Below are 25,533 nucleotides of genomic sequence, written 5' to 3' on the forward strand. Positions count from 1 at the left end.
AAATTATACCTATTCAGGATGCATTTATGAAGGCCAAGTCTCCCACAAGTTACTTTTTTTTCTTGTTCAGGAAGAACAAATGCATCTTGTGGAGGGACAGAATGTAAGAAAATAAAGATAATGCAGAAAGCAGTCTCATACCTGAGGAGTTGCAGCTGCATTAATCACCAAAGATTAGGAACAGGCCTGCCCTTAACAGGCCACAGCTGTGTCCAATAAGAAGATGAATGCTACTAAAGACTTGGTTGTGCTGTGAAGAGAGTTGGAGTTTGTTGGCCATTCTGTGAAGAAGGAGTCAGTGCTGCAAGGAGCTGTGTATGAGAAATCACTGAGAAGGTATGGAAGTTTTGCAATAAGATGTCAACAGCATCTCTTCCTCAATTACCTTGGATTTTGGACTATTGGCACTGACTCTTCACGTGTTTTAATGATGGCGTGTTGATGTCACTTTTTGAGTGGTTCTAATTCATGTATGGTATTAATAATACACATACAGCACTGAGTATGGTACATAAGAAAATAGGTGGAACATTTAGATCTCAGACAGTGACAATGCTAGATATTATTAGGAACCTACTGGTAGGCAATGAGAGCTCAGGGTTGCACTGTTTTTCATTCCTGTGGATGTAATCTATCTAGGTATTGTATTCAGTAATGAGTTCAGATATTACTTGTGTATGTTACTTCATTAGATGAGGATGTAAGGATGATGGTATGAAGAGAAAAATGGAATCACAGGCTGTACTACTTAGTAGTATTACATTGCTGGGATGCAGTGACCTTCAGCAGTATTCACTTTCCTTATTCCAGATAGGGGTGAAGTATATTCAGGCTCTGCCTATTTCAATGTTTTCCAGTATTTCCCAGAAACTGTGGAGAACCCCCCTGGTGTGCTTGCCATGCAGAGAAGCTGGAGGAATGGGGTGACAAGGACTTTATGAAATACAGTGAGGACAAACATGAAGTATTACATGTAGGAAGGAATGGTCCCTTGCAACCACAGGGAGCAGCTGTGCTGAGAGGACATGGGGATTTTGGTAGAGAGCAATCTGAGCATGGGCCAGCAGCATCCTGGGCTGTATTAACAGGAGAAAATAAGGTTTTGAGGCAACTTAAAAGGAGGCTTCCACCTTGCTGGTACTTACAGAGAGTGTACAAAGGAAGTAGGATCAGGATTCTTGTAGTGGGGTATGGTGGGATGACAAAAGACAGCAGACAGAAGGGGAAATGAGAACAGCTCAGTGTTTAGAAGGGAAGATCTTCCTCCATGTTGAGGACAATCAGGCTCTGGGCTTGGCTGCCTGGAGAGATTGTCCAGCTTCCATCCTTGGAGGTCTTTAAGACTGAAATACAGACCTGAATAACCGGGTCGGAGTTCATGGATGAGTCCACTTTGAGCAGGAGGTCCCTTCCCACACCGCTTACTCTGCAACACAAGGAACTTATAACACAGTCCAAAAGTCTATATATGCAAGTCCTAGTAGCAGTAGCCCTTTTTCAAGCACTAGTTCATGGTCAGACACTGTAGCACATTAGCTTTATTAATTACTCTGTGAGCAAGGTTACAGAGTTTCTGCTGTAATGCTGAAATGCATTTTCCATGGCTGTGTGTTGGCTGAATATGCACCAGGAAAGCAAGGCTCAATTCAGTGGCAGCTGAAATTCCTTTTCACTGCAACTCTCTGGTGGAAAGAGAGACTGTTTGGTGACATTTTCTATCCATTTACTCTTAGACCACCTGTGCACTTTTCCATTAACTCCACTAATTTATTTATGAAGCCATTATGGAGAAAAAAACTCTAGACGTTTCTTCTTCTGGTGTTTATTTTGTTAGGCCAAATAGCCTAGCTCTTTCAGACTGCACTTAGGCTGGGATGCTCTTCATACCCTTTCAGCTGAGCTCTCCACCGCTAAACTAGGATGAGCCTAAGTATCCAAACTAGGTGTTTTGCAGTGTTTGTGGGATTTCTCTGACTGAGCTGGAAGCGTTGGGCTGCTAGAAGCGCGTAAGCGCGGGCGGGAGCGCTGTGAGGAGCCCGAGGGGCTGCGGGCTGCCCCCGCTCCCTCAGCGCACGTTTCGCGCCCGGCGGCGGGGCTGAGGGCGGGCGGGCGGCATGGGCGGAGCGAGCCCCGCCGCTCCCGCCCTCTCTCCGCCCCTCGCCGCCGGGCGGGCTTGGGCCGGCCCTTGGTGCTCTCCCCTCCCCTGGCAGCTGCGAGCGCTGGCAGCATCGCGGGCGGTGTCTCGTCCGCGCCCAGCCGGCGGGAGTCGAGGGACCCTGTCCGTCTGTACGCGCTGCCCGGCCCCGACATGTTCCAGCTCCTGCGAGGCTTCCTGCTGCCGGCGGCCGCCTGCGACGGGAACAGGGATGGCGAGTCCCGCTACGCCAACCTCTTCCGAAAGCTGGACCTCAACGAAGACGGGAGGGTGGACATAGCTGAGCTGCAGACGGGCCTCCGGGCCATGGGCATCCCTCTGGGGAAGGAGGCGGAGGAGGTAAGCGCGGGCCCGCGGCCGCTGCCGAGCCCTGGGCAGGGAGGGAGGAGAGGCGGCCCCGCCGCCCCGCCCGCAGCTCCGGCTCTGCCCGGGGGACGGGGCGCGGCCCGGCCGGGGCTGCAGCGCGCCCGGGAGCCGCGTCCGGCGGCGGGGGCCGCTCCTTGGTGGAGACGGCCTCGGGCCTGGTGTTTTCCTTCCACTGGCCGCAGTTCCAGCGCCAGGGGCCGTGTTCTACAGGCACAACCCGGGCTGTATGCGAAGGGTCCCGAGCGCGTACAGCTGTCGGCGGCTCCTCTGCCAAGTGGGTTTACTCATCATGTGTGGACTTTTGACATCCTTTGACTTCTTGTTGAGTGATATTCGGTAGCACATTCCTCTTCCGGCGCGATAAAGGATGGTAATTTACAGCTTTTGTCCGCCACTCCACCCATGTGTAATCTCGATCCGACTAAGTTAGGGTTTGCTTTGGGCAGCAGGTAGTGGAAACCTGCATAGCTGTAGGTTGCAATTTCAGAACTAGGTTTTGAAGCTAGACACATAGACATGGAAGTTATTCTTCTTGACGTGGACTGTTGTCAGATATCGAGGTCCTTTATTAGAAAATGCACACTTTTAACAGCGGCCATCAAACCATGAAACTGACAGTGCTGAAATTCTTCGTGGTGTGGCTTCTGCAGTGATCCTGCAGATAACATTCCTTTGGCCCTTGCATCAATGTTGTGACCTTAGAAGTCAGTGAAACTTAAGTCATCAAGCATTCCAGTGTGATGCTGACTTACACTAGCAGGCTTGACCTGTTACCTGGAAAAGAAAGTTCTCTTTCCTAATTATTTTCAGTAATCCCCAGGGATCAGCACATAAAATCATTTAATACACAATTCTGTGGGCACAAGTGTTTGGGTGGTAAGGCAAGTCTGTGCTGACAAGACACACATGGGTTTATTTAGGATGAGCAGGTACACGTGAGAAGTGTGGGGAAAGCTACTATTGTAACAATTCTGCTTGTTTCAGTTTAAAGAATGTTTCCATGGCATTCCACTGCTGTGCCTGCACTAGCTGTTGCATACTTTCTGAAGGAGGTGCAGGAAAAGGAACTTAAATTTCAACTCCATTGTTATAAGGTGTATTGGGTCAATAATTCAGTGACCTTATGCGGATTGTGTGACAGTTTTTCCCTGTGGTCTGGTTATTTCGTTTCTGTTTTGCCTCCTTCTGTTATATTTAATTCTCTGTCTCCTATACTTAAGAGAAAAGTATCCAACAGGCCTCTTGAGTTGAATGGTGTTTATTCAAGAGTATAAATGAAAGCACACTTTGACTTCAGTGTTGCTGCTGGTCAAAATCACCTTTACAATAGGCACCTTTTGTGTTCTTAGGTTTTTGTCATTAAAGGAGGGACAGGTTGGCCTTTTTGGTTATCCATGAGAGTTGTCAGTGTTCAGAGCATGCTAGCTATGAACTCCAGTCACACATTTATACACACATTGTTGTAAACCTGTTGTACCAGTTTGACTGTAACAATTTGGGGGTTTTACTTATATTGAACAACAGGGAAACAGGTGGCCAGCTAATTTTCTGGTGTTTAACAAAGGTGGTCTTCCACATAATTCACTGAAAGCCCTGATGTGCTGCTGAATATTTGAGCAATTTAGAATTGAAGTTCCAAGTTCTTTCTCAAAATCAGTGATCTTCATTTATAGTGCACATCTGAGTAGGTGTCAGATTATTCTCAGCTGCTTCAGGATAAACTGAAAGGGATACCCATGAAACAGATAGGCATAACCTAGACATACCTGGATGTAACTGAGAGCAGGAACTGCTGCCTTAGTTGCTAAAGACACACCAAGTAAACAATATAAGCCATGAGTCATATTTTCATTTGGGAGGGGTGGAAGAAGTGTTGGACTGCAGGGAAACTTCTGTGCGCTCGGTGTTTTACACCAGAGTGGGCACAGTTGGAAGCAGACACTAGAGCAGTGTTGTGTACCTGTTAATAACTGGACTTCTTGTAAAATGAGAGCCTCAGTGAGTCTTGCCTTCTGTGTCTTTCCTGCCTTTTTGTGGCTAATCTGCTTCCTGTACTTTCTTGCAGCTCAATGCTGCCTTCTCCCACTTCAAGCTCTAAAGTGATGTTCAATTCATTTTTCTTACTGATTGGTAAAAAGGTATTTTATTAATGAAGTGAGATGTTGAATTATCACATTTGGAGAGGCAGAAGCAGTCTTATAATTACTAACAACTAATGAGTAAGGAATTGAGACATAAAAATATCATATGATGGGGCAAAGTGTTTTCCACTGAACTGCTCAGCCCTGCCAGCACAGTGGCACCATGGCGTGGACAGAGCTGGGGATATCCTAGAGCAGTGTCAGTTTTGGTGCATCAGAGACTCAAGCCTCATTTTGTTGATGTTGGTCTGTGTTAGGTTTTCAAAAATCTCTTGCAAGGCTGGCTTCCAACACGTAGGATGAAATGCATATACTTGGGAGTGTTGGCCATTGTCCTTCTGAGCTGCACAGCTGCTTTCTGGCTAACCTGTGGAAAAGGGACTGTATTTCACTGCAAAGTCAGTTGGTTGATCCAAAATTGTACCACCTTCACAGTATAGTGTTTGTGCTACTAGCACTGTTTTGCAATTTTGTCTTCAAGTACAGTTCCTCTCTCAAAAGAATATGCATGTTTTTAAAAGAAACAAAGCTACTATCCATTTGAGTAATAGACTACAGGTCTCCTTGCACCTTCTATCAGCTTTGGACCTGTGTGGTAAGCTTTGGAGGTGGCTTGCATCTCCCTCTAAAGAAGAATCTTTTTTTTTTCTTCCATAGCTCAACCTGACAGAACCTCCTGACTGTGTTCTGCTTGACCTGCCTTTTGGCACTATCTGACAGACAAAAGTAAATGATGACAGACAAAAGTAAATGACTGGGAAATCTGCAATGTCTGCTGCTTGGAGGCTGCCAGGGTGACTCCTAATTTTATATTGTAGGATATCACCTGCCAGGAATGGGTTACTTTGCAAAAGATTCCTGATATGATGCGTCATTATCTATGAAGGAGGAATTCAGGGTGGTAACTATCAAATGTTGCTCTCCAAGCAATATGAACAGCTATTGTACAGTGACTTTGATAAGCAGGGACACAAAGTAGATGCTGGGATCAGATCACAAATGATCTCATGCTGTGTCTTCAGAATGCTGTGAGTCTTGTGGGCGGGAGCACCATAAATGGTGTGAGCGGTTGGATGAAGTACTATTTTTGTTCATCCTTTCCTTCTGCTGCAATCAGTCCTTACAGTAAATCCGTAGGAGGTGAACCCCGTATTTCAAGCTTCAGTTTGGGAAAGGAACAGCCACATATTCAAATTCAGGTGCTATTTATACATTGAGTTCTGGACTAGGAAGATGTTACTGAAATGAATAACTACATTCTGGAACCAGCCTAATGGTCTTATTTGGACTAACTCTCTTAACATTTCGATATAAGCCTTTGGCCACATTAAAGCTCTTTTGGATGCAGCAACAGCGTCAAGGGACTCCTGTGTGGTGGAGAGAGGGCTCAATGTGACTGAATTCACAACAATCAGACTGCTGTAATGCACACCTGTAACAGCGGCCATCTAAATGGTCAATTTAGAGTCATTGACTGGTTCTGAAAATTTGAGTCCAATCACGTCTAAAAGTACTCGGAACACCTGAAGTATGTTTCTGCATGTAAACCACAGGAAATTCAGAATTCTGCCAGGTGAGGCAGGCCCTGTGCTGTGTTCCACTGCTGTGTCTCAGCATGGGGATGGCTGAGAATGGCCCAGGTGTCTGTTGTTTCCTTCTGTGCTTTTCTCCGGCCTCTAAAACCTGCAGCTAGATAGTGCTTCAGCGCTTGAGCTTTCCCTAGCAGTTCTTAGTCCAGAAAGAACACACCTGTTTAGTGACTGAGCTAAATGTGTCCTTAAATATTTCTCCACTGCTTTATTAAGATTTTTGCACTTATTTTAGTTTTGGTAACTTCTCTTATGTGGTAAAATTAGAAGGGTAGAAGACCAAAGTAACTGAAGCCTCCTTAAGCATGTTGTAGCTTGGCTAAAACAGAAGAAACAGTGATTATTTTGGCAACTTGAAGGAAGATACATGAGTATTTTGTATCACACTGTATCTACTCTAAGAATTTATCATACCTGATATGCAGACCCACAGTCTTAAAAGCTTCAGTACCTCCCTGTTTCTGTGTCATTCTTTATATGAATTGAAGCTCTCTCTCACCTTAAGAGTTTGCCCAAAACCTGGTATTACAGATTTAGAGTAGTCTGGCATCTTCAACTTTTTACCAAGACAGATGTCATGTCATGTGATTGTAGAAAATTGGAGCCATTTAGTTCCTTTAAACTTCCCTTTTCTGTTCATAATAGATGTGATGATTATGATGGTTATGAGACTTGTGAAATACTACAAATATCTTCAGTAATGTGTTCAGTTAGTAAATTGGAAATTGAATGTATTCAATTTACTTTGCTTCCATTGTAAACAAACATGTCAATCATTACTTCATTTCTATGTATACAGCTTCAGAAGCTTTTAACTGATACGTGCTTTAGTCTCCAAATCTCCATATGAAAGAGCAAGATAAATCTTAAATTTGTTTTCATAACACTTCAAACATCCAAGGAGATAAAATGAATTATTTTTTAATACTCACTTGATAGGTTTTTTCTTCAACAGTGACAGGGTACAGTGAGTGATTAATTCTTCCTCCTGTTGCTGCAAAGTGCAAGAATGCCAAGAATTCTCAAATATGGGAAGCCTCACCTCTGAGACCTCTCTTAACCACTGTGTTGAAATGCTTTCCTAAATCCCTGAGACATCAGTGTGTTCCAGGTGAACAAACAAGGGAAACTCTTAAATCTTTTGAAATTACTATGGCTGGGATGCCTCAGTAACAGAGTTGCCCTATTTAATGGGAAAGCTTAGTCTACCAAGTATGCTCAAAGTCAAAAATACTAGTGTAACTTGCAAAGAATGCCGAAAGAGAGTTCAAGAAATAGTTTGCATCTTCCATGTATGCTGTTTCAGATTCTTGAAATTTAATTCATAGCTATGAGTTGAGAGAGTTTATCCAGGTCCTGAAGGAGCAGCCTCTGCGAGGCATTTTGGGAGCGCATACTCACGCTTGCATCTTGTCCTTTTTTGTCCCGTTTTCTAGAGATTCTGTTAGCTGAAATGGACCAGGGGGAAGATCTCTGCCAGTGCTGTCCTGCTGCAGGGAAGAGCAGTGCTTAGGACAGGGAACAGGAAGGGGAAGCTCTGCAGCTGATAGCAACATCTGCTGCTGGCAAGGGTGCAAGTCTGCTGTGCTGGAGTGGGGGGCTCCTGATGTCTGTCTGTAGCAGGTTTAAAGGGACTGCTTGGATACTGTTTACATGTTGGTAGTATCCTTTGGGAGGCAAGAGAGTAAAAATGAATGCTGAATTTGGAGAAGTTGGGAGCCTTTAGAGGCAGTGCAAATTCTGGTTTCACCCAGTGTTGTGCTGGATTTCTGGAGGTGAAGTGTCAGTCTAGTTCGTGTGTTATGGGGCTCGCTGGGCTGTAATACTGTGTGAACACATCCTCAGGCCCTGTCCCTTTGTGCTGGATTTATCTCCCAGCTGATGTGGTTTGACAAGGCTGATTTTAATATAATCTTTGCTAGTGATTTTGGGTTATCATAATCTGCATAAATTTGTGTAGTCTTAGCAGTTATAAATAGGAAAAAGACTGTTGTCCACTATGTGTCCAGTAAAGGGAGAAGTGCTGTGTATATTTCAGCTGGGACTGAATTTGGCATCCAGTAATATTACAGATGAATGACTAAAAACTGTAGATTGCAGAGCTATGTGAATGGCTAAAAAATACTTAAGAGGAAAAGAATTGAAGAAGGGGAAAAAACAGTATCGTGATTGGTTTTACATCTAGTAACTCTGATTTTAAAAGCATATGTGAAATTTGCTTTAAAAGGAAATGTGAAGTGTGAGTGTCTAAAGACATGAGGATGTTCTCACTGTGGTGCTGGAGTTCTTTGTATGCAGTATTTGTATCTGTGCCCTTTGGAACTCTGCTTGCAGATTGCAGAACACGTAATTGCTGCTTGCACCACTGATGTATCTTGAAGTGCTGTTTTATGCTTGTGTCTTGTAGATAGCATGATAGGAAGCAAGTAACTTCTTGATGAATCACTTCCTATTTAATATTCTTTACATTATATCAATTAGCTGAAATAACAAGCTAATGAATAGATTGGTAATCCTTTGTACTCAGCAGCCCCACCTTTCATGCACAGTTCAGTTTTGTAAACAGAATGTAAAGGCTCATGCACAATACACAAATAATGATACTAAATAAAGTAAAAATCAGACTGTGAATTTAAGAGAAGTCTACATAAAAACATCAAGATTATTAGTGTATTGCATTCGTTGCCTTTATGTTGTAACCATGAATGTGTTGAAGTTCAAAACTTTGGCATAGAGCAATCTAATAATTCATCAGGACACTTACAGAGAAAGGTAGGGAGTTTTTGATGTGTATATAAAGCCTGTCTGTAATTCTTTTTTTTTAACAGACCTGCTGACTGACTTACATTTCCACACCAAATACAGAGGTCTTCTGATGGAGTAGGAATTCAACACTGCAACATGATTTATATAATAGAGAATTAAAAAAAAACCTTCAGTGTTTCAGTCTGCTTGTGGCCTCTTGTGTTGGTGTTGCCTCGTTGTGCAGGACTTGGAAAGTAGCTGTACTAACGAAATATGCAACAGAAAAAGAACAAAAATAGTAGAATTATGAAGAAAAGAGGAGGAAAGACAAAGGTGACAGCGTCATGAGCAAATAGGTCAGCACAGGAGCATTTTAGTCTGTTTGTGCGAAGGCCTGTAGCATTAAAAAGAAAGATCACAGAATCAAAGCATTGTTTGGATTGGTAGTGGCTCTTAAAAGGTCTTGTAGCCCAATTCCCCTGCAATACAGGAAGGTTGCTATATCAGGTTGCTCAGAACCCCACCCAGCCTCACCTCAAATGTTCCCAGGGGTGGAGCCTCTGCCAGGCTCTGGGCAACCTGTGCCAGTGTTTTACCACCCTCATCATAAAAAACTTCTTCCTTATATGTAATCTAAATCAACACTCATTGTATTTCAAACCATTACTCCTTGTCCTATAGCTACAGGCCCTGCTAAAATGTTTGTGTCTTTTATAAAAGCCCCTTCAAGTACCAACAGGCTGCAGTAAGGTCTCCCTGGAGCCTTCTCATCCTCAGTCTGAAAAACTCCAGCCTTTCCTCATAGGCACCTCACAGGAGAGGTGCTGCTGCTCTCTGATCACCTTTGGGGCCTCCTCAGGCCCTGCTGCACCAGGGCTGTGTCTTTGCTGTGCTGGGGACCCCAGAGTTGGATACAGGGCTCCAGGTGGGCTCTCATGAGGGCAGAGTAGAGGGATGCAAGCTGCCTTGAGCTGCCGGTCTTGCTTCTTTTTCTGCAGCCCAGGATATGCTTGGCTTTCTGGGCTGCAAGCATACATTGCTATAGCTCATGTCATCATCTAAACTGTCTTCTGTATCTGTCAGTAATTAACAGTTCTTTATGTGGTCACCATTTCATTTTACCCAGTGAATTATCCTTACTGCTTGGGATTACAGTTTTTAGGCAATGAGAAAAAAAAATGGTGTGCCTTGAAAAACAAACATTTGGATCTGAGCCTTTGTAAAGGTGAGCTGATCCCACAGTAAGGCAGTAACAAATGGCAGGTTTTATGTGGCAGGCATGCCAAACATTGTTTCCCAGGACTTGCAGGTGAGTGTTGGCACCTTGGTTCCCGCTCTATTGTAAGCATGCCTGTTTTAAAATGCATCCAGTTCTCCTCCATCCAAGAAGCTGGTGACCCAGGCACTGGGAGAGTGACAAGTGGCTCTAATTATACAAAATCTAGTGGTATGTTAAATGCAGAAGAGCAGAGTTGGATTCAGTGTTGAACTGAAGTGGGGAGTGATGGACTGATGCAGTAATTTGCTTGTGGAGGCTGTGGAATCTCCTTCCTTGAAGATGTCCAACACTCAGCTGGATGTGGTCCCACACAAGCTGATGGAATTAGATCTAATTAGACATGCTTTCAGCTGGGGTTGAGTTCAATGCACTCCAGAGGTTCCTTCCAGCTTGAATTACTATTTGATGCTGTGAAGGGGCAGTCTGTACCAAGGACTTAGTGTGCCAGGCTCCCCATGGAATCCAGAGGTGTCTTTGTGCTGGCTGTGCCCGTGGAGCATGGAATCCCCCAAGAGGAAGTTTCTGCCTGCCAAGTAGAAGACAAGCTTCTTTCGGTGTTCCCTTTAGTTCCACAAACTTTCAAATTACTGATTTTAGTCTGAAACTTTAACACCCACATAATTAGTTCACCTTACAGACAGCAAGAGGCTTTTGTTTGCGTGAGCTTTTAGATTTGAACTGAGAGAAAAACACATGTGCCATATGTTTTTGTTCCCTGTCATTTCTGTTCTGCTTCACTGAGAGTGGCTGAGAATGACTTGAAGTCTGGAAAATAACTGTCAAAACAAAAGTAGGAAATGTAGAGTGTGTTTGTGCTTACCATTTTCTCAGTGTTGCAATATGGAATCCACTTCTTTGGCAGGTGAACTGAAAGGTGTCCCCCTTCACATACAGAAATTACCAGCTCTCTAAACTAACTAGGAGTTCCTGTTTTCTTGGGCTCACATTATCCTCAGCAGTGGAGGTTTTATTATAATTATAATTAAGTTCAAGTTTTGTTCTCACAGATATGTGAGACAGAAAGCCACTTTCCTTGTTCTGCATTTTGGTTTGTGTAGTTCAGGAAGCAACAGGGAACAGTAACAATTGGAGTGGAGCAGAACTCACATACAGTGATTCCAAGTGTCACATAAGTCACCTCTTCTCAGGAGGGTGTGGGAGCCCAGCAGGACGCTCGGACCCTGCAGCATGAGGTACCATGAGTGGAGTAAAAGATGCCTTGGGATTGAGTGTCTTTGAGAGGGGACTCTTCAGACTAGAGTAGTTTTTAATGGTGGGGTTTGGTTGGTTTTTTGTTTGGATTTTTTTTTTTTAATGATTAATCTATTAGCCTTTCTTAATTTCTTGTTAGAAGGTTGTGGTCAGGACTGTATCCATAAATATCTGTAAATGTAAACTAACTTTTTGTTTTGTGATGGGAAATTCTGAACAGCTCTAACCGTATTGACAGAGGCATGGAACTGAATTGATGACTATATCTGTGTTGACAGGTTATTAATAGAAATTACAATCAAGCTGGACTTATGACTGTAATAAGAACACTATTTTTCAAAGGTGATACGAAATCACAGTTATCTGAATACGTGGTATCTTGACTTGATTTTTATTGTGCTCAACTTGCTGTATTATGGAAGGTAAATAAGTTGCTCATTTCACTGGCATACCACGTCAGTTTGCTCCATTTTGTTGAGAAATCCTTGACCATTTTATAAATTTTGGTTCTTTGAGTTGAAACTTTAAAGTACATTACTTTTTGTAGAGGGATAGGGAAGATGAAGGAGGCAACATAAATGTATGTAGATGCTTTCAGTCTTTTTCAGACTCCTGCAACAAATACACCAGTTTTCTTCTTCCTTAGTGTTTAGTTTCTGTAGCCTAGAACTTGTTGGACTTTGGTCTTTTGAGTACCTCTACTAATTAAAGAGGAATAAACAGAATTAAAACCAGATTTTGCAGATTAGAGCAGCCATTCAAATATTGTTGAGGGTTACTTTATTCAGAAACTACAGTTGCACAAGGCAGTCTGCTGAATAGAAGATATGGGGAAGAATTTTTGGTGCTTGAAATTTGGAACAATTTCAGCTGCAGAAAAGAAGGGCACTGGTGAGTTTTTCAAGAAGCAGGAGCACACACAGCTGACTGTGCTGGATTTTTGGAATTCCCTTCACTGTGCACAAAAGCCCAGTGCTCTGCTGCTCCATTCTTGGCCTTATGTGATCTGCACAGGACTGAAGCTGAGCAAGGCTGTTCAGTTTTGCTGCTTTTCAGCATCTGTGCTGCATGTAATCTCAGTGCTGTGAAGCTGCCGTTAGTGAGGAGGTGGTGCTGTCACCTTGGTCTCCTGTCTGCTACTCAGTGCTCCCCCCCAGGATTCTGCACATCGAGGGAGCCCTCAGGGACCGGTGTCCAAAGGAGGGGATAAGACATAATTTTCCCTTAACTCTTGTGTTCTGGAGCAGGGCTCTGGGCTGGTTTCCTGCACATGCTGCCCAAGGAGAGGGCAGTGCTGTGGCAGCACGAGGAGCGATGGCAGCGGCCGTGGCCCTGCTGTGGCCTTGGCTCTCCGTGCCCAGAGCCGCCCTTGCTGGGGTGTAAAGCCCAGCTCCTAAACCCTGCAGAGCTTCCCTGGCTTTGCCTTGAGCACAAGCCTCAGCAATCACAGGCTGCTGCTTGCAGAGCTGCTGTAATTGCCCTTCTCTAACAAGTGAAGTTTTCACACCTGGAGATGGTGAAGTTTCCTGGCCCTTTGTTGGTGGGGAAGTGTCTGCCAGGGCTGTGTTTGAGACTTGTTTCCTGCAGTCCTGGCAATTGCATACCATGCATTCAATGCGTAGTTAATTTTACATGAATTGTTTCTATCTGCAGGACAGTTCCTAGGAAGAACATGCAAGAAAGGAAGATAAGTGTGTTTGTGTTTGTTTAAAATTGTAGTCAGGGCTTCAGTTGGAAGCAGAAAGCCATGTTCTCTCAAACACGGAGGGCTGCACGTGCCAGTGGGGCAAGATCTTTGTGAGTTTTTGGTCAGCACTTGAAGAGTTAATTGCTGTTTGTACTTGTTATCTTTATAATTCATAATTAATAGATCACTTTATTAAGATGATAGTCAAGGTTCTGCTTGTTTTACTGACAAATTTCATGTACAGGAAGCTCACAGGCTTAAACTTGTTCTCTCTCAGGTTCTTCTCATGTCCCCCACCTCTTCCTTCACAAATTATTTGATACCTGTAGGTATAACTTGCCAGTGCTGGTAAGAAACCTTAAAATTTCTGCACAGAAAAGTTATGTAAAACAATAAATCATACTTTCTTAAATTTATATTTGCTGCCAAGTGTTTTCTCTCCCTATGCAAATAGGGAGTGTTAAATTCTGAAAACGAAATGATGCTTTGTGACCTGCTGTAATTTGGACAAATAAAATACTAATTTTTGTCTCAATAGAAAATTTTTAAAGCTGGGGATACTAACCAGGATGGACAGCTGGATTTTGAAGAATTTATGCAGTACCTTAAAGAACATGAGAAAAAGATGAAACTGGCATTCAAGAGCCTGGACAAAAACAATGATGGTATACCTTGCTTTGTTTTATTTGTTCAAACATTGCCTGAAGAAACTGCATTAAAAGTAGTGTAACTTATATTTGTCTGACTGGAAAAAAAGTTGTGAATATGGAACCCTTCTTTTCCTTAACATGATCATAATTACATTTTGCTATAGATTTAAAAAAAATTAGTCTTTATTCTTTCTATTTTCTCCACGTACACTGAACTGGGGCTCCTTGTTCCCCAGATGGAGAAACTGTGAGGAAATTTCTGACCATTTCTGGCTATTAAAGATAAACCTGTTTTTAACTAACTGTATATTTGCATCCTATTTTCTTCGTCCTTGTAGCGGACAATGAAAACACGTCATCTGTGCTAAGTTGATTTTTAAATCATCTTTGCAATTATTCATCTGTTGCAATGAGCTCCAAGGTGCTAAGATCCACATTATTAAGATCCACATTTTAAATATGTATCATCTTTATTTTAATGTTTCAAGGAAAAATTGAAGCCTCAGAAGTTGTCCAGTCCCTCAAGATATTGGGTATAAACATTTCAGAAAAACAGGCAGAAAAGATCCTGCAAAGGTCAGGAATTATTATTTTTTGAGTCAGCTTAATCTTCCTTGTATTGTTAATTTCTATATTTTTCTGTTTCAGAGAGGGGGATAAACGGGATTGTGACTTTGAAAGGTGTTGCTACTTACTATTGGAGCATCTGGTTCTGGGAGGAGAATGTGGCTTTGTTTCTCTGTAAAGGTTGTTGATAGAAAGAAGCACTGTATTATGTTTTTAAATGGAATAGGACTGATGCACTTGGATAAGAGAAGAATAGTTTTGAAAGGCCATGGCAGATTCAGCCTTGAAGTCGCTATGTGGAATTTACAGTCAGTTTGGAATTTACAGTTGTTATTGATGTGATAAGCCAAGTTAAAAAAAGAGGGGGGAGGAGGAAGAAAAAAAACCAGAACAAAACCCCACCATTACTATTTCCTTATATAGTTTTGTACAATTTCTTTTCAGTATTGATGCCGATGGGACAATGACAGTAGACTGGAATGAGTGGAGAGATCATTTTATGTTTAATCCAGCTACAGACATTGAAGAAATAATTCGATATTGGAAACATTCCACTGTAAGTTCAACTTCCCTTTTAACCTAGTGCAGCTCTTAAGTTCATCTCTGATGTGTTAATTTGTGATATTGACTATAACGGCTTCACACTTGTTGTGTTTCAAGCATATCTGTATTGTTTGGTTTTCCTTTTCACTTCATGCTCTCTCATTTACAAGCAGGATTGTGTCAGATGAGTTCCTTCTGAAAGAACATAATCATCTAAACTTTGCAAATAATTATCAGTAATTCTTAGGACAGAATCTTTCCTCTTTTGGAGATATTTCACAGAAAAATAAAAACCACAATAATAGATATTTTTCTTTGCACATTACAGTACTATTTCATTTGTTGAAACAACTTATATAGACATTTTTACTGTTTCTTATGTTGAAATTAGTATTTGCATTATATACTATCATTATAATTATCATAAAATCACTGGTGTCTTGACTGGTGATTTTCTGGGCACATCGTGCTATTTTGTGCCAAAGGATTTAATTTAAGCATACAGAATATGCAGCAATAGGTTATCCACTGTGCAGAGAAATTTTTTAAGTTTTTATTGCATGGAGCTGTTAACACCTCAGTGACTGATTTTTAAGAACAAAAATAAAGTAAGTAAACCAATAGTGATCCTGTTTGCTAAATATCTTTCCTGTAGATTATTGGAGGAAATAAAGTAAGGTTGGGTGCCTTTGAATATAGTGAGACCATTTATATATCCAGGGATTAGTCAGCATTTCCATAATAAAAAACATTTTATGAGATCTGAGAGCTTGGAGTGTTTGACACTGTACAACCTCAGCTGAGGAATGCATGCCAAAAGGCAGTTAGCTCCCTGTTTGCTGAAGAGAGCACTTGAAGCACTGCTGTGAGATCAAATTGTCCTGGTCCCAGCTTGCTTAGTGGAAAAAACCTCTGCTTTCATAAAATGCTCCTTACTAATATTACAAATAAGATCTGTATTTTTGGTTTTTATTATGGAATGTCATTAGTTGCCCCCAAGAAACAACTGAGGGAGTCTCCTGTGATCCTGGTGTTGCAGTCAGCTGATGACCCAGTTATCACAGCAGGCAAAATCCAGCACCACAGCTGGTCTTTGAGATAAGAGCAGATGTGAAACCTCCCAGCCTGGCTGGCATTTACAGACAGCTCTTACAATTCTGTTTTTATTGTATAATTGCTATCAGACCCTTCCAAGCAGATATAGCTGCATTGGCATAGAATTACTATGGTAGCTGTGGCCTGTTGTAAACACCCTCAAATTTATCTTTTTTCTTCATTAGTTGTGTTTAGATCTCAGTACACACAAGATTTAAACCCTGGTAGATATGCATAATATCTCTTAGAACGCTGAATTTATGTTTTGAGAGTTTTGATTGATCTTTTGATGTTTCTGTAGTTGAGCAACTTACTTTGAAACCTCAAATGCAAGAAAGATGAAAGGATTTTCCAATTAATCTCTTGTGTGTTCAATATCCAGAATAGGTGGTGCTTATCCTTTTTGTTCAGTGGCTATATTTACAGTCTGCATTCTGCAGTTTTTTTGTCCCAAATGGCCAGGACAGTATTCTATCTACTGACAGAGAGAGAATGCAGCATAAATTAGGGATATAATGTCTACAATTAAAATCAATGGTAGTTCAAAGGTTTATCAGTTAATATACTTTCTGGTCAATACTTATCAGTTATTAATAAATTTTTGTTCTTTTTATAAATTTAATTTATGTGTAATAGTAGATTTGCATTATCTACAGTATACTTTTTCTCATGTATGATGATCATAGGTTACACTAAAGAGCAAAAGTGACATGTGAGATTTCATAGTGTTATGTCTTAGTTTTATCATTAAAACCTATATTAATGTTGTTCTTTGATCAAATCCAATGGCAATACAAACGTGCCCCCCTTAGTGAAATGTCAAACTCTTACAGCTGAAAAAAGTAATTATATGTGTCTTTGAGTATAACTGATGATAAGAAAATCTATAAGGCATCTATCAAACTATTCATTTGGTAGGATAAGAACCAGCAGTCACTGCAAATAGAATACTCTGACATATCAGTTGTTAAAACCCTGCTTTAAAATGCTGGGGAGTCTGGGAGAAGGAGACATCCCACATGTGTGAATAAATTACCGTGAGAGAAATCTCCTGTTAGCAACCTTAGGAGATTACCAAAGTAATCCCACAAGACTGTCTGGTGAAAGGTTAGCTGCAACATATAAGCATTTGAGCTTTAGTGCTGACTTTAAAGGACTGCTGATCATGACAGAATGTCTTTGCTTGGGCCATATTCAAGGAGGAAATTTGTGGTAATTTTTAATGATGATGGTGCAGTCTTTGAAATGGTGGGTCTGTGGTGTTATTGCTAAATATGTATGTAGAAGTTACTTAAAGTTGCTTTTCATTGAATAGCAATGCATAGCAAGTTAATTATAGAATGTAAATTAGAGATATTTTTTATTTGTAACTAGCACTTTATTTGCACGTTCTTAGATAGTATATTCATTTGGAGTTAGAACTGTGGATAAAACTGAGGTGATGGAACGAGGTAGTTATTTGCACATCTTTGCTTTGGATTCATAAAGGTATTGGATATAGGAGATAGTTTGACTGTTCCAGATGAGTTCACAGAGGAAGAGAAGAAGAGTGGGCAGTGGTGGAAGCAGCTGTTGGCAGGAGGAGTGGCTGGTGCTGTCTCTCGAACAGGCACAGCACCCTTAGATCGCCTCAAAGTCATGATGCAGGTAGGTGCAATGTTCAACAATGTCTTGGTTTCCAGTGTCACTTCAGTTTCTAGAGATCTGTTGGGAAAAAATGGGGGGCCAAGGGTAGTGTTTAAATTGCGGAGGTCTGGCTGTGTTTTGACTATGTCAGGGTTTTTTTGTGTTCATAAAAATGATATTTTATAGATGTGTGAAAAATGTAAGCACAATGTTACAGTACTTGTGCTACTAAAATTAGATTTTTTCAATAGTGCATATGGTTTTGTTAGTTGATATATTTAATCAATTTAATATGGTGAGTTTTATAATCTAATCAGAGACATATTCTGTACTGTGACTTTGCTTTTGGCTTTTTTTAGGTTCATGGTTCAAAGTCAAACAAAATGAATATAGCCAGCGGTTTTAAGCAAATGTTGAAAGAAGGTGGTGTCCGGTCCCTTTGGAGGGGAAATGGTGTAAATGTTGTGAAAATAGCTCCTGAAACAGCTATTAAGTTCTGGGCTTATGAACAGGTAGGATGATAAATCAATAATGAAAATAAAGCCAAATACAGTCCTAAATCACTCTCACTGTTCATTATTGGCATTGTTGTATTATATGGGACTCGTCGTCTTGTCCCCTTGTCCCAACTTGTCCCCTTGTTGGGGATTTTGTCATAGTAATTTGAGTGACTTTCAGATTTAAAATAGTCTATAGAATGCTTACTGTTAGGCAGATTTTACTGTTGTACTCTAAGCAGTGCAAATGAATTATGTCTGTTACATGTTTTAAGCTGTCCCTGATTCTGCATGGCCTTGTGTGGAGTACTGCATTAATACCTTGATTATTGCTGCAGAGTGACAGCAGGCAAAAGCTTGGCACATTATGCTAGCTGAACTTACAGGGGGTTCATTTAAAGTCAAATATCACAGTGCTATGTATGATGCCCTCATCCTGGATTTCAGAGTTATATTTACCTCTGAATCAGCTTTAAGCATCATGTTAAGGCCTAATCCTCCTTTAGAAAATGAACTCCCATTCTGGTGTATTTAAATGAGATTTATTTTTGCTCTGTGAGGCATGCTAGTGCCTGAAGTAAGACCAAATGAGCACGCTGCACATCTCTGTACAAGGAGATAAAAACAACAACAAAAAATCAAATAAATCTGGGGATGATGCAAGAATGAATAGCAGATTTTGGTGCCACAGAGGAACTTGGGCACATTATTCTTTACTCATGGAATGACACAGTATGTACAGTGCTCAAAGTGCTTCTGTGAAATTGAATCTGTGCTTCTGTGAAATTGTTCATTCTTTGATTGGACAACTGGATCTGCAAGGGAATTTGGTTCCTCTTTGTTTTCTGGAGTTCTTAGTGTAGGTACCCTTGAGCTGGCTGTTTGCAGAATACCTGATGGTGACTGAGGTATTTAATCTAAGACTTCTTTCAGGCTGGAATGTTTTTTATTGTGTTCTGGAGAATCTTTTTGGGTTAGCAAATGTGACTGTAAATGCATGAAAAACTTAGAACAGCTTGAAAAGACATTTTGTACTATGCTCTTGCCTTTTATAATAACTCTTACCACTACTAAAAAATATGTGTGTTTGTGTTTTAACTATACAGTATAAGAAGATACTCACTAGGGATGATGGAAAGTTAGGCACTGTTGAAAGATTTGTATCTGGTTCTTTAGCTGGAGCAACAGCACAAACTTCTATTTATCCCATGGAGGTAAGAGAATCTGGTTCCATTGGAGCCTGAAAAATGTTTGGTTTGTTTCCTAAGTGAACCCCATTTTGCTCTTGAAAATAGTGTGAAAATTCCACTCTAGTCTGGTATCCTAATTTTTTTACTTTGGACTTCCTTTCAGACTTTCAGCGCTAGGCATTTTAGATTATACTAAGTTCCAACTGATTCTTGTATATTTTGCTGTACAGTATTTTTTAAAACAATATTTAAATAAAACCTAGTGAAGGAAAAAAGATCATCCAAGAACATTTACAATTCAGTATGTATCCAAGCATTTTGTAAATTGGGCTTAAATCCTTTTCCTGCTATATGTAAGCAAGGAATAGTGTTGTCTGGACAGATCTGAAGTTCTGTTGTGTTATGATGGGAAGCTGTGTGGGGGAAGGATGTCAGAGCTACAGCTCAGGCTGGGTGGATTGGCTGCTCTTTCCCCTGTAGGCCATACCTGTAGGTGGTACTGCACGCTGCAATTTAACTAGTGTAAATATATTAACTGCTCCAGTGTAACTGTAACACACCATTTCACAGAAACAGCATGTATTTTCTTTACTGCTGGTTCTCCACAAGGTTTATCACTTGTGCAGATCCTTGTTGGAATAGATGTTGGGGCTGGGACTAAACCAGTACCAACATCAAGTTTGGTAGAAATGGCAAATGTAACCTAAATAGCTTTTTCATGGGTGGGGATTTCAGTAGGAATGGAAATGTTTTTATTGCTGAAGTAATAATGATCTCTTTAAAGAGCATCCTTGCTGTTCCAGAGGGTCAGTCCCAGCTGAGCTGAGTACAGAGATGGATTAAGTTAGGGAAGAACTGAAATATGATGTATGATGTAGATTGTCTGGATTACACTGATCAGGGGAGACAAGGGAACTGTTCTACAATATCTTCTGGTCTTCCTCACAAAGATATGATACTGTCCTAGAAGTGTTTTTAGGATGTTTCGAAATAAGAGAGAAAAGCCAAGTGCCAGGAAATTCCTGAGGGAGATGCAATCTTATGAGGCTTTAAAGTAGACCAAATTGTTGCTCAGGAATCTTCATCTGTGGTTTCTTTTGGATGCTGTTACTAATTTCTTTGTCCTAAGATGCAGTACAGACTTGCTTGCATTATTGATCAGGTGCTGGGTTTCACTAGTGAGACACAATTATTCCTTGTAGTCCTCAACTATCTCTCTGTCATACTTTTTGAAATATTATTTTCTTAATAGGCTTTAGTGTTCCCAGATCAGAAGTATCATCTGCTAGCATGTTAGTACTCTCACTTGAGCCTTAGCTAATACTTCTATTGAATGTTGCCTGCACTGTTGCCTTCAAGTTGATCAAATAACTGCCTGTTTTAATCAAGAAAATAAAGCTAAAATGCAATTTTAAAAGGCTAAGAATTTGTAAGCTAGTGTATAGTAATGTGTGGTGCTCTGCACTAAGGACAGAACTTGAAGAAGCCTTCTGCTAACAATGCCTTACTGAGGTTTGCAGCACCAAAGTGCAAAGCACTTCTAGAGAATTCAATAAGCAGAGATATACTGTGTGTCTAAAATAGATTAATTAATAATATGTAATTAAGACTGCTATTTTTTTCCTTTTAGGTTTTAAAGACCAGATTGGCTGTGGGTAAAACAGGGCAATATTCTGGGATGTTTGACTGTGCTAAGAAGATTTTAAAAAGAGAAGGTCCAAAGGCCTTCTATAAAGGCTATATTCCTAATATTCTGGGTATAATTCCTTATGCTGGCATTGACCTTGCTGTTTATGAGGTGAGATTAGATCACTGAATGCATGTAGCTGTCATTAATTAATCTACAAAAAGCGTAAATATATTTAGAATGTGTGCATTATTGTACAATTACAGCTGATTCAATTTTTAAAAGACAAATGAGGCTTTCCACTGATGTTACTAGACCTCAGTGTTTCTGTTTGCCCCTCTTGAGGAATGCCTGGGCAGATGGGCCCTTCCAAGCAAGAGTACCAAGCAGGAAATGTGCTATGAGAGGATTATACAGACCTTGGCAGTACCACAAGCTTTCATACTTACCTAACCTTGTTAGACTGGAACATACCCATTTTATGGGAAATTCATGCCTTTAAAAGGATATTCATATTATGATAGTTTATACATTTTTTTGCCAGTTGTTAGGTTTATGAGTGGATTATATTAACCTGAATTCCTTCTGTGTCTGTGCATGTCACCAGAATTCTTTCTGGCTGACACAGCTTTTCTGAGGAGCTTGAAACACTGTGTCCTTCCTTTCCAGAGGAACTGGCACTTATTTCACCCACCAGCAATGTTGAAAGTCTTTTATCTACCTTAGATAATATGTGTTGCTTCAAAGTGTCTCAAATAACTCAGACACACAGACTAATTTTTTTCCTAGTCTAGACAAATCTTTTTTTGACACTGCATTAGCTATCACCACAACTGTTACTGTTTGAACAAACATTTTCAAAGCTGTATGGAATTTCTTTTCTACAGTTTGCATCCTTGTTTCTGCATGGGGTGATGTGCACAGATGTGTGAGTTTTCGTTGCACTCTGTGGGGTGCTGTGTTGTTTCCCACCTCCTCTCCCCAAAGTATTGGGGTGCATGGGCTCTTTCCTGCTGCTGGATCTTCTAAGAATTTCTCTTCTAGGTACTAAGGTGTTCACCTGTGTACTTCAAGCATGTAGTGAAATTGATCCAGTGAATTTGGTGCTTTTCAGGATTGAGCCCTCAGGATTTGTTATAAATAAAGAAGCATTTGGTTACCTTTTTGAATGCAAATCTCTTGTCTTACTGTTTAATTTTGTACCTTGGCAGCTCTTGAAGAGTACATGGCTAGAGCACTATGCATCAAGCTCAGCAAACCCAGGAGTGTTTGTGCTGCTGGGCTGTGGCACCGTGTCCAGCACGTGTGGCCAGTTGGCCAGTTACCCTCTGGCTCTCATCAGAACACGCATGCAGGCTCAAGGTCAGTTCTCCTTCCTGACAATGCTTCTGTGGGGTCACATGAAAATTGTATCATGTGGGATAGCTCTAGCACAGACATAGGAATAAAAAAAAAACCAACTTGGAAAAACTAAGGACGTATCTGGAAAATTCTTCTTAATGTTGGTCCCTTCTCCTTCTTACCCCCAACACTGTTGTTCTTTATACTCAATTTAAAAAGTAACATTTCAAGCACTGGTCCTTTATATATTCTGAGAGCCAATTCCATACAAGACTACCAGACACAGGCCCTGTCATAGTCTGGAAGCACTCTTCTAAACTTTACAATGTTTTCTGAATTTTAAAGATTAAATGATAGAGCTTGAATTGTCCTGAGAGGGTAGACAGCAATGTTTGCTCTGTAGGGCATTTCATTAGGATAATTTCATAGTTGAGATCTTTTTTTGATAGGTTTCTGCAGACTTAAGGATGGGAGCCTAGATTTCCAAAGGAACATAGATGGATAATGCTTTCCACTGGGATTTAGACACATGGATATCTCCCAAATGTCTGGGATTAAAACATCTCTTTTCAGTGGACCTGAGATAGTAGGCTCGTGATCCAGGTGTTTGAGACTTGCTCAAGATTTTTAATATTACTAGAACTGTTTTATAATACATTATCTTTTTGTTCTAGCCTCAGTGGAAGGAGCTCCACAGTTAAGCATGGTTGGTCTCTTTCAAAGAATTGTTGCTACAGAGGGACTCCGAGGACTTTATAGGGGCATAGCCCCTAATTTTATGAAAGTGCTTCCAGCTGTCAGCATCAGCTATGTTGTATATGAAAAAATGAAACAGAATTTGGGAATAGCATGAAATGAAGGAAAGAGGTGAGATGCTTCTAATGCTGTTGGAAACACCAAAACAATAATGTTTTCTCAAGTAATCTGCTCTCACAATTAGAGACAGATCTTTCTAGAGAGATGCTGCGACTTCCGCATTTGTCCTTAGGTGGGAAGAAACTTTCTTAAATTTTGGTTCACCATTTTTAAACAGATACCTATATTGCACTTTAAAATGTCACTGAGTATAAAAAAAAAATCAAGAAACTGTCTTTAAATCAGCAGTATGTTCTTATATTTAGGAAATCATGCATATTTTACTCATTGGTGTTTTTTTAATTTGTCCTTTTTAAATGTGTATTTGTCTTGGATGAAACCAAAGGTAGGAGAAGTTTATACTGCCTTGATACTGAATATATGAAAGTGGCTTTGTGTTTTGTCATGCTGCCTACACTCAAGCAATTCACAGGCGACATTTTGCATGCCTAGAAGTGAGCGCTTTTGTTATTTTTGAAGACTGAATATTAAGTTCATAAGAAATAGCATCTTGGATGCACACAATGATGGAATAGCACATTAAAATGTAGCCCATCACCTTTGTCTTCAGGCAAACCTTTTTATTTTTCATTATTTAAAGAGCCTGAGAAACTGCTGTTCTGCAGAATCGGAATACCTCAAATGGATTTACATGGTATTTTTGTAATACAATCAGCAATTTTGATAACTTGCTTCACTGGACCTGCTTTTCATTGCACTTGTAAGTGTCAGCACCATTAACTATGGCATAATTTGGGTTACAGCTGCATGTTTTATAGGATCATAATACACAGGAACAGAAAAAGATTGGATGTTAGATCCATTCCATACAAGTGCAGGTTGCTATTTAAAAACAGGATGGAGGATCCAGTATGAAGCTGGTTGTAATTCCAGTACAGCCAATGGCAGAGCTGTTCATAGCTCTGGGAACAGGGATGCTTGTCATTTTGGACTCTCCATTCTTTCCCTTATTCAGAGGGCTACATCCACTCTGTGCTTTTAGCTAGTAGAGGATTGCATTATTATGTAAAGGATTTTTACAATTTTGTCATGCGAGATCAGTCTTCTGTGCACATTGGCTGTGGGTGTGAAATTGGGATAATAAAATACTGAAGTGTTTTGTCCAGGTGACCAAGTGGCAATGCTGACCTCAGGTGCCCATCAGCTTGGTGTTAATGTAGCATGCAAAGCATGCATGCAGACCTGCTAGTGCTTGAGAAACAGCTCCTCCTCAAAAAACAAAGCAGCCCTTCCTCAATGCAGAACTTTAGTAGGCATTTCCATGTACAAGTCCTTCCAAAGTGACTTCCTTTTCTTTTTTTATTTTTTTTTCTTGGTGTGTGTGGAGGGGCACACAGTTGCCTTCAGATTAACAATTATTACCAGACTCTTTTGTTAGGCTTTTTCTTCTTTCTGTAATGTGTAGTGTCTTAATCTTGGTAAATTTGAGATTATACTTACCTTGACCTTCTAAAAGCAACTGCTCTTAGACCACTTTCTGAAATTGGATTACTGAAGGAAGAACTTTATTCTGTTAAGGTCATTAAGGGTCTTCTTTTTAATTCTTTCTTTTTTTGGGTGAGCATGAGGGGTGCATGTTTTTTTTGTTTGTTTTCTTGTTTTTTTTTAAGCAGAAAAATAAGCAAGCAAAAATAACTGCCTGAATCTCCCTTGTCTAAATATGCTTTAGGCCATATTTTTCAAACAGCAATCACATGTAAATTTGTGTTCGGTGCTTCCATGGCTGGTGTTTATTCTCCATAAACTGATGCATAGCAATTCCATAAAATCTGTATTATAGAATTTTTTATCACATTTCAGAAAATGGCAGCTCTAGCTGTATTTTGGCCTTCCCTTTAGGGAAATGTTGGACTTTGCACTTTAGAAAAAAAAAGTCATTCTATCCAAATCATTTATATGTATAATGCCTTTCTGATCAGAGTTTTCCTTGGTTTTGCCAATATCTTTGTACCTTTGTGGGATTTGTGAGATCAGTTGCTGGTAATTTTGTTTGACTGTGACCAATGAGCAAATGTGTGTGTGATGTAAAGATGACTTTAGCATTTCTATCTTCCAGACTTGTTCCATTTTGTTTATAGTGTGCAAGTGCCATTATGAGTATTGAAATCATGATGACCTTTTCAAATGTTGAAAAGATGAGCTGTTTCAGATTTGATTTTTCATTATGTGCCTTGATGATGATGACTGTGGTCAATTGCGTATTCTTTGTCTCTTAAATGTATGTTTACCTTTCTAGCTCCATAAAACTACCAGTTTCTAATAAATCTTTGTTTCCTTATCTGGCTGGAGTGTGCTGTTGTGTTTTTTTTTTCAAGGTCTGATAGATGACACTTCTTTATTTCATTAC

At 40.5% G+C, this 25,533-nt stretch overlaps 1 protein-coding gene across 2 annotated transcripts; it reads left to right on the forward strand.

The window, feature by feature from the left end:
• Positions 1-274: 274 nt before the first annotated feature.
• Positions 275-25,453, forward strand: SLC25A24 (solute carrier family 25 member 24). Of its 2 annotated transcripts, none has more exons than XM_058808012.1 (10): positions 275-336; positions 13,713-13,839; positions 14,313-14,400; positions 14,836-14,947; positions 17,518-17,676; positions 18,015-18,167; positions 19,259-19,366; positions 20,973-21,140; positions 22,181-22,331; positions 22,985-25,453. In XM_058808012.1, the coding sequence occupies exons 2-10, from the start codon at positions 13,770-13,772 to the stop codon at positions 23,161-23,163; spliced, it is 1,188 nt and encodes a 395-aa protein (XP_058663995.1). In that variant the 5' UTR covers positions 275-336; positions 13,713-13,769; the 3' UTR covers positions 23,164-25,453. The 2 variants fall into 2 exon arrangements, with proteins under 2 accessions (XP_058663995.1, XP_058663993.1); XM_058808010.1 differs by lacking the exon at positions 275-336 and adding an exon at positions 2,246-2,494.
• The last annotated feature ends 80 nt before the right edge of the window (positions 25,454-25,533 follow it).

The sequence above is a fragment of the Ammospiza caudacuta genome, chromosome 7, assembly GCF_027887145.1.
Source record: "Ammospiza caudacuta isolate bAmmCau1 chromosome 7, bAmmCau1.pri, whole genome shotgun sequence".
Classification (NCBI taxonomy): Eukaryota; Metazoa; Chordata; class Aves; order Passeriformes; family Passerellidae; genus Ammospiza; species Ammospiza caudacuta.

Coding starts and splice junctions, on each gene's coding strand:
- SLC25A24 (XM_058808010.1), top strand. CDS start 2,309: ATGTTCCAGCTCCTGCGAGGCTTCCTGCTGCCGGCGGCCGCCTGCGAC. Junction 2,495..13,712: donor TGGGGAAGGAGGCGGAGGAG/GTAAGCGCGGGC, acceptor TTGTCTCAATAG/AAAATTTTTAAAGCTGGGGA. Junction 17,677..18,014: donor GCCTCAAAGTCATGATGCAG/GTAGGTGCAATG, acceptor GGCTTTTTTTAG/GTTCATGGTTCAAAGTCAAA.